Consider the following 12,835-nt stretch of genomic DNA (forward strand, 5'->3'; position numbering starts at 1 on the left):
GATTAACCACTGTTTTGTCTTTTTTCTTTACCTCAAAATATTTTTTAAAATTTTGATTTTGAAATTGATATGTTTTCTCCCAATTCTTTGTACTCTTGTTCTTATTACTGTAAATGACTGACATTAAAAAAAAAAAATCTGCTTTTGAAAAAGAGGTTATGGAAAAATAGAATTCCATATCACTAAAAACTACCCCCCCTTCCCTTGACTTTTCTCTTTTTCTCTCTCCACTTCAAGCCCCGCCAACCCTCACTCTATGTGGATTTTTCTGCACATTGTGACTTCCAACTTGTTCCTGGCAGGAGTTGAGGTTTGCATTTTCTGATAGACAATTTAGAATCATTTTTTAAAAAGTAACCTTTTTATTTTACAAAAGCTTTAGATTCACAGAATTATTGCAAAGATAATACTGGGGGTTCCCATACACCCCACCCCCAGTTTCCTCTATAATTAACACCTTATGTTAGTATCATACATTTGTTATAATTAATAAACCAATATTGACACATTATTATTGACTAAAGTCCATGTTTTATTCATAGTTCCTCAATTTTTCCCTAATGTCTTTTTTCTGTTTCAGGATCCCATCCAGGATGCCACATTATGTTTAGTTTTCATGTGTTCTTAGCCTTCTCTTGGCTGTGACAGTTATTCAAATTTTCCTTGTTTCTGATGACCTTGATAGTTTTAAAAATTACTGGTCAGGCATTCTGTAGAGTGTCTCTCAGTTGGGATCAGCTTGATGCTTTTCTCATTATTAGACTTGGGTCATGTTTTAGAGAAGGAAGATCACAAAGGTAAAGCGCCATTCTTATCACATTCTATCAAAGATACTTGATAGAATCAGCAGTGCTATCAATGTGACTTAGCCTTGCTGATGTTGACCTTGATTACTTGGCTTGAGATGTTTGTGAGGTTAGAATCACATTTTCATTTTTTCCTGAAGATGGTCAAAGTATTTTCCTGAAGTTTTTAACGGCACGTTCATTAAAGCTATAAGGAAACTAACTTGGGACTGATCTTTTGGTTTTTCTTTCTTGGTGATGTTGTAAAGCTGCTATTAGTTTCTAAGTAGTTAGACAAAAATAATTTCAGTGGTGGTAAAAACATCTTATCTTTTTTCATGTGTTGTAGGTGGGAATGAGATCCCGAAACCAGGGTGGTGAAAGTTCATCCAACGGGCATGTCTCCTGCCCCAAGTCCTCCATCATCAGCAATGCTGATGATAAACGTCTCTCGGAAGATACAAAAAAGAACAAATCAAATAGAAAGGAGGAAGATGTCATGGCCTCAGGAACTGTCAAACGACACCTAAAACCATCTGGAGAAAGTGAACGAAAGAATAAGAAATCCCTGGAGTTATCCAAAGAAGACCTCATCCAGCTGCTGAGTATAATGGAAGGGGAGCTGCAGGTAGAGTCCATTTTTTTCAATTATTGTGTCTCTAGTCTGAAGGTATAAAATAAGAGATTATGAACCTGTCTACCTCACTGGATTGTGAACTTCATGGCGAAAAGGACTATTTTCCTTATTCATTCCTGCATCCCTAGTGCCTGGCACAAGTTTGCACTGAATACGTTTTTGTTGAATGAACAAATAAATGAATAGATGCTGATTCTAACATCGAGCTTTTCTAGGAGCAGAAAATTTCTTCATGACATAATTTTGATAATAATTTAACACTTAGTAGTAGGTAATCAATGAGAATATCTAATTTAGCCCTTGACTGTGGTTGCAAACTGTGAAAAAGTCATGATTATTAGAAGGCAGAGTTAAGATCAATTGCTACTTTTGCTTTTTTCCAGAAGGTAGAGTAAAAGGGAGATAAAGAGGTAGAGGGAAAGACAGAGAGACAGAGAGAAAGAGAAGGAAACTTCGTTTAAACCAGTCTTACTCTTTCCTCTCTTCTTTGTGACTTTCAGCTTTAATTTTCTACAATGTCATAGGAGTTGAGATGCACTCAAATCAGCAGAGCATTGTATTGTGAAAACTTGTTACTTTCACAAAGCATTTTCAAGTCTATTATCTCATTCGATCTCAATAATAATGTGGGTATCATTATCTATAATTTATAATGAGGAGACAGGCCCAGAAGGGTTAATGGGTTGTCCAGATCTCGTCTTAGGCCTCCTGATTCTTGGTCCAGGGCACTTTCCACTGTCCATCCTCACCAACCTTCTGTGGCTGCCAGGTCCCCCACTAAGAGAATGTGTTTAAGGATCCAAGAGGGAGCTGGGATTCTTCTGAGTTTCTGAGCCTTGGACAACTATATTTCTCCAAGTGGGGAAACAATAACTTTTTTTTTTTTTTTGAGGAGAGGATGATTTAAGAGTGAGGTTGCTGTTTTCCTTTTTGCTTTTGTGAGGTTCTTAACTTGCATAAGCCTCTAGGGGAATACTAAAAATTGAATGAGATGAAGCCTTTGTTTGGTGCTGTTAGCATCAGACATATTACTTGCAACCTACCCTAAACTAGGGTGATCTGATCTGTTCCTGTTCTGATCTGTGAGTGCCTACAGATAAGGAAACCCCTGGGGTAAAGAGAAATAGAGAACATGCAAAACTCAAATTAAAAACAAACAAGTGCGATTGAGCTTACCATTTATGGGCTGAGAAAAATCACCTTTGCATTTCACAGCAAAAGATGAAAATTTCCAGAGCACCACCATTACTAAAAATAGCTTCACCACTGCCAGAAATGTGGTTATTGTTCCATTAACATTTATTGTTTAAGGAGGCAGAGTATATTAGTCCAATTTTTTAAGCTGCTCCCAGCCTACAGCTATTGACCTGAGTGGAAGGTACAACAGTGACCTAAGAAATCTTCACAAAGCAGTGTCATCAGCTTATTTCCTCCAGGCATCGTGGCTTGTGTGAAGCCTGTGGCTCTTCTAGACTCTAATTTCTGTAGAAGGATGTTATGTCATGGTAGATTGCGGACCGTATTTAAGATTCACATGGCTTTTATGTTCATGGTGTTTCCAGATATGGTTCCAGAGCCTAGGCATGCAAAATACAAGCCCATACACCTGGGACATTAAAGAAATTAAGTAGAAGGCGCCAAAGAAATGCATTTTGCTCTCCCTTAATCTTTGTGAATACAGGATACCTTACCGTCCAAAATAGATGTATTCCTGAGCAGCAATACATAAGGAAAGAGTGTAAGATATTTGTGGGGGAGGCAGTGGAGAAATGGAAGACCTGATACTGTAAGGAATTTCATGGTGAATTCATTTGCAAAGCAAATAATCCATCCCCCCATATATTTATATGCACACACATACATATGTAAGTATCTGTACTTGTAAATGCAGATTTTGCAATACTAGATTTGTTAAAAACGAAAGTGTTCCTATATTTAGAGGAATATTTATATTTCCCATATTTACATTTCATCGTCACAGGAGTGGGGGTGTGTGTTGAAGCTAAGAGTGGGAGGAAGTCGGCATTAGCAAATGTGAGTGGGCTGGTGAAAATGTGACAGCTATGGGCCAGGTTTGCCACAATAGAGACAAGAAAAAAAAAGTCTTTTTAAAGATCTGGCACTGAGAAGAGAGACAGAGGGTTTAGGGACCCTCGGCTCAGGCCTATATGCTCTTCAGCTTGACATTTATGAGCATTTAGTGAGTTGTCTCCCAGACCTCAAAGGCCACCTATCACCCTCCCTTTATGGAGCAGCTGTGTTATGACTCAAATACCCTTCCTCTGCATGTGCTGTTCTGAGGTTCTATAAAGCATCAGGGCTGACAAGCAGCTTTGAGGTGTCTATCCACCTCCTTTATATTTCAAGTGTGAAACTGACACTCAGACAAGTTATGTGACTTGCCCAAGGTCACACGGCAATTTAGTTAACGTTTGCTCCACATCCAGATTCTCTGTCTCTCAGTTCAGTGTCCCTTCCTTTATAACATTTCCACTCGGGGGATGTGCAGGGGTGGGCTCTAGGACCTTTATATTTATTCTTCGTCTTCAGGATTTCTTTGAAGTAGACTCACTCTGTGAACTCCAGGGCCAAAGCCATTTTGTGAAATGATGAGAATTTTTTAGGTAAGAGAAAGTGAGGAAGGTTTCTTTCACATCAAGGAAGTGGACCATGACTGGGCCTTGCATTTTGGTGTGATCTGGATCTTGAGAAAACTGGGGTGGCGGGGAGGAGTGTCACTTGGCCTCGGGCTGGGCACCACGCAACCCTGGGGCTTCGTATTCACTGATCTGTGAGGGCCAGCCTTGGGGGGGGCTGGAACCACTGGTCAAAATCAGGAGGGTGACACACAGAGAAAAAGGCTTATAATATTGGGGAGATGAGACCGAGATCTAGTCTGCCTGTAGGAGATGTACCCTGGAAGTGACTTGGGGGGAAACTAGGAGATGGAGTTTCACTCAGGCCCTTCATGCCAGTTTTCTTTTTCTTAGGCTCCTTTTTGATCTCACTCATTCTCTTCATCTCCATAGCCAGGGTTTTGGACATTATAGACAATTCTCTGTGTTTTCTGGTACCAGTACTCTGCCGTCTTTGGAATCTGTTGTGTGATCTATGGGAATCTGTTGAACCAACATTGTAGACAGAATGACCTTTGACCTTTATTGTTAGCATTGGCTTTTTGCAAAATTTGCAAATTTGCTGGTTTTTTGTTTGTTTTGTTTTGTTTTGTTTTGTTTTTGCCAGTGAGGTGTCCAGTGAACTCTTGAAGTTCACCTTCAAGACATGCATTAGAAATGGAGTTGCTCCTCCCAGGGATTTTTGCATTTTAAGGAGTCTTGTCTGGAACTGGTCATGTCATGCCCTTGGTCTTGGAGAGGGACATCTTCCAGACTTTTCAAGCCACACCTTAGCAGATGCAAGCTCGTCATTTCAGCACAATTACTGGCCGGCATTGCCTGCATAGAAGCAGCTGGGATGGTTTCCATGATTACACTTCTGCCCTTGACTGCTTCCAGTAACAAGTACTTTCTAATAAATTGGAACATTTTTACTCTCTGGGTGAAAAACTGCTTACATATGTCTTAGACTAAACTGAAAATAATGAAATAGTACACCCAGACCATCACTTGGGCATCATGATTAATTTCCCCTTGTATTTGTCCAAAAATAGTGCTTTCAAGAAGCCAGTCAATTTGGCTGAACTAAAAACGACAAAAGTTCAAAGGAAATGGTACTTACATCAAAAAGCCATAATACAGAATACTTGGCAGAAGGATATTCTTGTAGAATAATTCAAAAACAGGATACTAATTGATTCTTTTTCTTGATGAAAAGAATATCTAGCTCTTTTAAATAGTAAATTCCCTTTATATAACCACTCAAATACATATTAGAAAAACCGACCTCAAATTGACTTTCATCATTTTTTCCTTTGTCCTTATAGTTAGTTCTCTTCTACCTGTGCGTAAGGAGGCTCCGAGAAAACGAGATAATGTAACTATACGATGCGCTACCATTCCGCTGGGCTTTGGTGTTCACCAGGCTGACTCAGAGGCAGAGTCACTACACAGTGAAACATCTTCCTTCATCTGGGTGACTGGCAGAAGGAGTTGTTGTATTTCAAAGATAATTTACGAAACAGATAATATTGTTACTGAAAGCTCAGCTTCTCTGTACACCAGTGCCGAATCGAATCTCGGAGACAGAGTTCTGGGTGATGTAGAAAAGGATAGTTTTATTACTTTGCCAGGCAAAGGGGGAACACAGCAGTCTCCTTTCTCCAAAACCCATGAGGGGTTGTGTCCCAACCCAAGAGGATTTGATAAGGAGTTTTACAACAGTACTTTCCAAGGATGGAGTTGCTGGCAAGATTAGGGTGTGTGCAGGGTCTCAGGTGGTTGGCCTCCTAATCTTTTATTTATTTATTTATGGCTGCCTTGGGTCTTGCTGCATGCTGGCTTTCTTTAGTTGCAGCGAGCAGGGCCTACTCTTCGTTGCAGTGCACGGGCTTCTCACTGCGGTGGCTTCTCTTGTTGCGGAGCACGGGCTCTAGGTGCGCGGGCTTCAGTAGTTGTGGTGCTCGGGCTCAGTAGTTGTGGCTCACGGGCTCTAGAGTGCAGGCTCAGTAGTTGTGGTGCACGGGCTTAGTTGCTCCGCAGCATGTGGGATCTTCCCGGACCAGAGCTCGAACCCATGTCCCCGGCATTGGTAGGCGGATTCTTAACCACTGCACCACCAGGGAAGCCCCCCGGTCTCCTAATCTTGATGAGCTTCTCTGGTCCCTTTAGTCTTGCCTCGGGAGGTTTCTTGGCTGCTCCTCCCTTGATAAGCAACTGCTTGAATCTGCCCTTTGGAGCTCAGGGAAGGTCATGGAGGGTGGAGTCTTGCCTACAAGAAATGGGGAACAAAAAAGGCCTCCATGCCTAGGAGCCCCACAAGGCTCTGCTCGGTTTCAATATGCCTGTGGATTGTTAGAAGTTTCCTCTATTCTCTCCTTTTGGGGCTCCTAGCCATTTTCTTTAGTATTGTTCACTAGTTTGTTCTTTTTTTCTTTTTTAACCTCACTACTACCTACTATAGGTGAGTCCTCTGTCCACTCTTTTTTCTCACCAAGAGAGTCTATTCCTTCTTAAGGCACTAATTAATTAATTAATTCAAAATTGATTGATTTTACGATATTTAAGAAACTGGAGGTCTGAAAAATGCAAACGTGAGTAATAATAATACTCATAGCTAAAATCTGATGAGCTCCAACTATGTGTCAAGCGTGGTTTTCGGCACCAGCTATTACAGCAGTCATGAAGAAAGAGCTCCCAACCTGTAGGACAGATGAGAATGTACAGGAATGAATATTTTGTAGGGTAACTGCAATGCAAACTATGGGAGTACAAAGGTGGGAAAGATTGTGAAAATCTCAGGCGATGAGTGGAGGAACGTTTCACTGAAGAATTGGACCTTGAAGGATTGGTAGGTCTTGGACAGGCAGAGAGGAGCGTAGGGACCCCCCTGAGCAGAATCAAACACTGAGTGGGTGGAAAAGTGTGGGTCGTGTTCATCAGTGAATAGTCTGCCTTCTGTGGAGAAGTATTTGGTGGAGGGAAAACTGCACCTCCATTTGGAGACCACAAATAAGACATCCGAAAAACAACCGTCAGCAGGTGTGAAGAGGTGGAGGACGCAGAAGCCAAGGGAGTCAAGACTGTCAAGAAGGACAGAGAGGTTGCTTCAGTCCAAGCAGCAGAGAGTTTCAGTTGGATATGACTGAAGAGTGTTTGTTGGGTTTGTGGGTCTGGAGGTCATTGGGAACATTTGCCAGGGCAGTTTCAGTGAGTGTAAGCCTACTGTCAGTGGGTGGAGAAGTGAAGGGAAGTTAAAGAACTAGAGTAACATGTTCTAGTGAAAATCCAGGAATTTAGAAAATATTTTTTTGTCTGGAAGAGTTAATCAGATTTTTTTTTTTTTTTTTTGGACACAGCCGAAGAAGCTAAATTCCCCTTTTGCTTAGCATAGCAGTAAATCATTTGTCTGGCACAGAGTATGCCCTTAGTACATTTGATGACTTCCTGCTTTGAAATCACCATGCTGCTTTTCTCTATTTTGGGGCTTTAAGTGAAACATGGGAGTATTAAAAAGTAAAAGGCTAAAACAGCATAACTTGAATGCCAGGTCCTGCAGGGAAGTGTTGTAGAACCCAGATGGTTTGGTAGTTGACCTTATTAGTGTTGACTCGGAGCCTTCGTTTACTCCCTGTCTGTGTATTTTCTGCTTTCTGGGGCTGTTGTGATTACTACACTCAGCCGATGTAGATGTTATTTGGAAAACTTTAGATAATGAAGGAGGAGAAAAATAGGATGGTAGCTAGAAGGCAACTCAGGTGAAGGGAGTGTTTTTAATGATGAAAGAGACTTTACGTGTTTTTGTGTTAAAGGGTTATAGAACCAAAAATGAGCGGGGTCAAAGATATGGGAAAGAGCAAGGATTTTTGATGAAGCAATGTCTTGAAGGAGGCAGGGGGAGGGAATCAAAGGTATGGTTTTGTTGCAGGAAGGGGGACCCCTTCCAGAACCCAAGCGTGGGCTCTCATCTAACACCCAGAAATGAATTGTCCGAGGAGACACATGTGCTGACAAAGCAAGAGACTTTATTGGAAAGGGGAGCCTGAGCAGAGAGCAGCAGGGTAAGGGAACCCAGAAGAACTGCTCTGCCATGTGGCTCGCAGTCTCGGGTTTTATGGTAATTGGGTTAGTTTCTGGGTTTTCTGTGGCCAATCATCCTGACTCAGGGTCCTTCCTGGTGGCGCACACATCACTCAGCCAAGATGGATTCCAGCGAGGATTCTGGAAGGTTGGTAGGACATGTGGACTGGTGTCTCCTCTCTCCTTTTGACCTTTCCCTAATTCTTCCAGTTGGTGGTAGCTTGTTAGTTCCGCGTTCCTTTCCAGGACCTCCTGTTGTAAGAGAACTGATGCAAGTGGCTCCTATCTTGCCTGACCAGGGCGGGCGGTTTCGTTCAGTGGTTCCCCTCACAGTCTGGGGGCTGACCTTGGTCTTGTCCTTGAGAAGGAGGGAGAGCCTTCATCTTCTGTGACAGAGAGAAGGAGAAAGAATGGGTGGGGATAAATATACCATTTGTAGAGGAAGGTGGGCAATTGAGAGAGATCTCCCCAGAGCCTCGGCTTTCTCAGCAAGGAAAAGACAAAGTGATATTCTGCTGAAAATAAGGAGATGGGACCAAGCAGTAGTCTTAAGGATAAAGATGTACATGCCATATCGCTACCGAGGGGAATGTCAGAGGAAGGAGACTGTGGACAAATAGGAACATTAATGAGTAGAGTTGAGGACTCAGCCAGGAGAGAGACCATGTGTGTGCAGTGGCAGCAGTCTGTCTAGAAGCCTGAGTGTACAGGGGAGATATATTTTATAGCTCTGTATCTGGGGTTGAAGTTGTCCCAGTGGGTGCAGTGAAAGGACAGAAATGAAAGAAAGTAGAGTGTGTTGGTGAGACAGCGCCCAGCAAGGAAGCGACATCCATGGGAGCGTGGGCCGGAGAGGGCTGCAGAGACCTGAAGCTGGGCTTTTTGCACTTAGGTTTTCTGCGTGGTGTGGTTTTAACTAATGCGCAGTCTCGGGTGCGGTCCTGGGAGTGGAAGTGAAGGCAATTAGAATTAATGAGGTCAAGGAATGGTAAAGTGAAGATATTGGCTAAAGTCGTGAATGTTGACACCTCCTAGGATGATGGTAGGATTTGGAGCGGAGAGCAAGTCTGTATCATTTAGTAAGTATGAGGGCTGGGGAGCAGAAGCTCAGTAGATAATTGCTACCAGACTATTTGTTCTAAAATGCTTCTCTGATCATGTCATGCTGGTGCTTAGGAATTTACAAGAGGTCTCGAGACCCTGTCAGATTGAAATCTAAATTGATCAGACTGGTGCGTAAAAACTATTTATTAACAGGCTTCCCCCCCACCCCCCACCTCACCCCAACGCCCCCACCCCACCCCACCCCCGTAGTCATTAAATCTCTTTTTTTGTTTTCCTTAACTTGACCCTGCCTATCCAATCAGGCAGTCTCAAATTCTTTCCCAGCCCTGACCTAGACACTCACACGTACAATCTCAAATACTATCACCATCCCAGTGTTTTTTCCCTTAAGCTTCTTTATATGTTTCTTCCACCTTAAGACTACTTACAGGACAGAAACTGGGGATCTTTAGGAAAATTCAGGGCATGTATTTGTCCTTATTCTATCCTATAGTCCCTTCACGTACTAGTCAACATTTCTTTTTTTCCTTTTTTATTAAAGGCTATTGTTTATAGCAGTTTTGGGATCACAGTAAAACTGAGCGGAAGGTACAGTGATTTTCCCCTATGCCCTCTGACCACATGCATGGTCTCCTGTTATTATCACTGTCCCCCACCAGAGTGGGACATTTGTTACAACTGATGCACCTACATGGACACATCATAATCACCCAAGGCCTGTAGTTTACCTTGGGGTTCATTTTCGGTGTTGTATACTCTGTGGGTTTGGAAAATGTATTATGACATGTATATACCATTATTAGCATCTTAACAGAGTATTTTCACTGCTCTCAAAATCCTCTGTGCTCCGCCTATTCACCCCTCTCCCAACCTCTCACAAATTTCTTTTAGGGACCACCAAAGGCTTACCTCCTCTGTGAAGTATCTTCTAATTAATTACTTGCTCCCTGACACTTGTCTTTCTCCTGTCCTGAAATCCTACATTATTTTGGTATAAATATAAACCATAGTTCCCATACATACACATTCCCCAAGTGTTTTATGTACTTACTTATATTTGCTGCCTGAAACAACTTGAGAGAAGGGGTTGTGTCTTCTGCTTCTTTCGTGTGCCTCATTGTACCTAGAAAAGGGCTGGACACATCATTGTTTGTCTACGGGTAACTGATGATTAATCTCAGAAGGTCCTAATATTTGTACACCCTATGAGACAGTCATAAAATCCATTTTTTAATGTCTGCAAAAGACTTTGAACTATATAGAGAAAGTGTAAGTTCATAGTATACACAATGTTATTGATTTAACAGTAATGGCCCCAAATGTTTACGGTGATGTTCCTACTACCACACTAAGATTTTACTTTTCTGTCATCTTTAACGAGAGATGTCATAACTCCACTGGGAATGGTAATAATCTGTTCAGATGGAATTACCTAGAGCAACCAAGCACGATAGGTTTATCCTACAGGAGTTCCATTTATCACTCTTTTCCTTAGGGATGGGTTTTCTTTTCCTTAGTGAGTTCCATTTGTCACACGGTAAGGCCTCCCACGGAATCTCTGTGCTTCTGAAGAATGAGGCTTTTAGTTACTCTGCATGACTTTTTAAATTGATGACTCACCTGCACTTAATATGCTCCATCTTTAGAATCTTGGGCTGAGGTCACTCTGAGCGAGGCTGCCCAGTGAAACCTCATACCACCAAAATGCTCAGCGTGCTGAGAATGGTAGGTCTTTGCTAAGTTTAGGAAGCAGCAAAGAGACAGGTTACTTTCTGATTAAAATCAAGACCAGATCTGATTCTTTGTTGAATATGATGCCTCAGAATCTCATGTATCCAGGAGGATTGTCAGTATTTTGGCAAAGAGTTTTGGTGTCTGATTTTCATTGTTAGGCAGAATATTTTTAGTGCTCCTAATAGAATCAGAAAATTGGCTTCTCTGCAGTGAGAATAAGGTACTCATTGGCACTGTAGGGGAGAAGCTTGATTTTATTGAGAGATATAAAAAAATTAATAGGGAAAATGTCCCACAAAATAAATCTTTTTATTATTTTATGAAACTTTGGACATGGGGAAATACTATACAGGGGTAGTATGTGAAAGATGCAGAGTTCTTCCATAAATGACTATAGCCTGTATTTTTTTCAGTGAAAATGGTCTCGTTTACTTTTAGTAAAACAAACCACATCTAAATATCCAACTTATCTATGTAAATATTTCTCAATTATTTGGGCATGTTCGCTTATTACATGGAGCTGTTTTTAAATGAAATTAGAGTTTGTACAGATAACTGTTATGAGAAATGTGTGTTAAATGGAGTAGGATTGGGGGCATAATAGATTTGTGATTCCGGGAGAGATGTCAGTTAGAATACTGACAGGTCAGACGCTCAAGGGAGAGGTAAGATCCAGACCTGTGGTGTCCAAAAGAACTTTCTATGAAGAAGAAAATGTTTTATATCTGTGCTGTCCTATATGGCAGCCACTAGCCACATGTGGCTTGTGAGCATTTAAAATATGGCTACTATGGCTGAGGAACTGAATTTTAAACTTTATTTAATAATAATTAATTAAAATAGCCACATGTGGCTAGTGGCTACAACAAAGATATAGAGAAACAAACAGGACACTCATCTGAAGAGACAGTAGTTGAAGCCAAGGGATAGAGAATAAAAGGAAAAAGTCAAGTCCAAAAACAGACCCTTAGAGAACAACTATGGTTCAGAGGAGGAGAGAGAAAAGAACTGGTCAAAAAGGAAGAGAGGACATGATTAAAGAGAAAGGAAGACAGACCAGAACCACGATGTGTCGTGGGTTCCAGGGAGGAGAGACTTTCAGGAAGAAGACATTTAGAGTTCTCAGTGCTGCTGCAAAGTCAGACATGGAAACCGAGGAACAGCCATTTATTGAGTTAGCATTTGAAAGGTGCAGTTTCAAAGGAATGGTGAGTGTTGGTATCAGATTGCTGGTGCCCAGAAGTGCTCGGGCCAGCTTTCCTCTTGTTTGTGGATAGAGAGAATTGCCAGGGCTGGATATGAGGGAATAGTAGGGGTGGGGGAAGGCTTTTTATTTGTTTTTGACGTCTTTTGGAAGGGAACACCTGAACAGGTCTTTAGGTGTTAGATACAGACGTCTTCCCGAAAAACTCCCTCCCCTCCCCTTGTTCCCTTTATCCGTCACAGATACTTTGATCTCTCTTACTTAGGCGATTGAGGTCTTCCCAACTTCTCTCCATCCCCCGAATCTCCATTCTTTGCCTCCCCTTTCTCCCCTTCCCCTTCACTCAGAGAGAAGTTTCCCTTTTTATCAAGGTTATTTCTGTTGACTTGATCGTACCTTCTTCCCAGACTAATTCACACACCTCTTTACCCTCCCCCCTCCCATCCCAAATCTCCCTCTCTCCTCTCCCCTGTCTTTATCCCCAGCTTGTTGTGGGCATGGAAACTTTCCACATAAGGGGAGATAGATTGATGATCAAAGCTCCTGGGGTTCTTTAGACATGGAATTATGGTCTGTCAGCAAGGTCTTCATCCCCCAGGGGGTCTGGACACGGAATATTTAGATCACTTATTTTCTAATCTTCTCCTGACTATATGCCTACTCCCCTTCTCTCCTTCCACCCTACTTCCACCCTAGGTAAATTCATCTCCATCAT

General features: G+C 41.9%; 1 protein-coding gene across 3 annotated transcripts in view; it reads left to right on the forward strand.

Annotated features, from left to right (window-relative positions):
• The window catches only part of FILIP1 (filamin A interacting protein 1), a 200,625-nt gene that overhangs the window by 91,144 nt on the left and 96,646 nt on the right, over positions 1-12,835 (forward strand). For all 3 annotated transcript variants that reach the window (XM_057527704.1, XM_007167995.2, XM_057527702.1), the window contains one exon: positions 1,135-1,413. In XM_057527704.1, the coding sequence (XP_057383687.1) occupies positions 1,135-1,413 (279 nt within the window). The remainder of the gene's footprint in view (positions 1-1,134; positions 1,414-12,835) is intronic.

The sequence above is a fragment of the Balaenoptera acutorostrata genome, chromosome 14 (assembly GCF_949987535.1).
Source record: "Balaenoptera acutorostrata chromosome 14, mBalAcu1.1, whole genome shotgun sequence".
In the NCBI taxonomy this organism is placed as follows: domain Eukaryota; kingdom Metazoa; phylum Chordata; class Mammalia; order Artiodactyla; family Balaenopteridae; genus Balaenoptera; species Balaenoptera acutorostrata.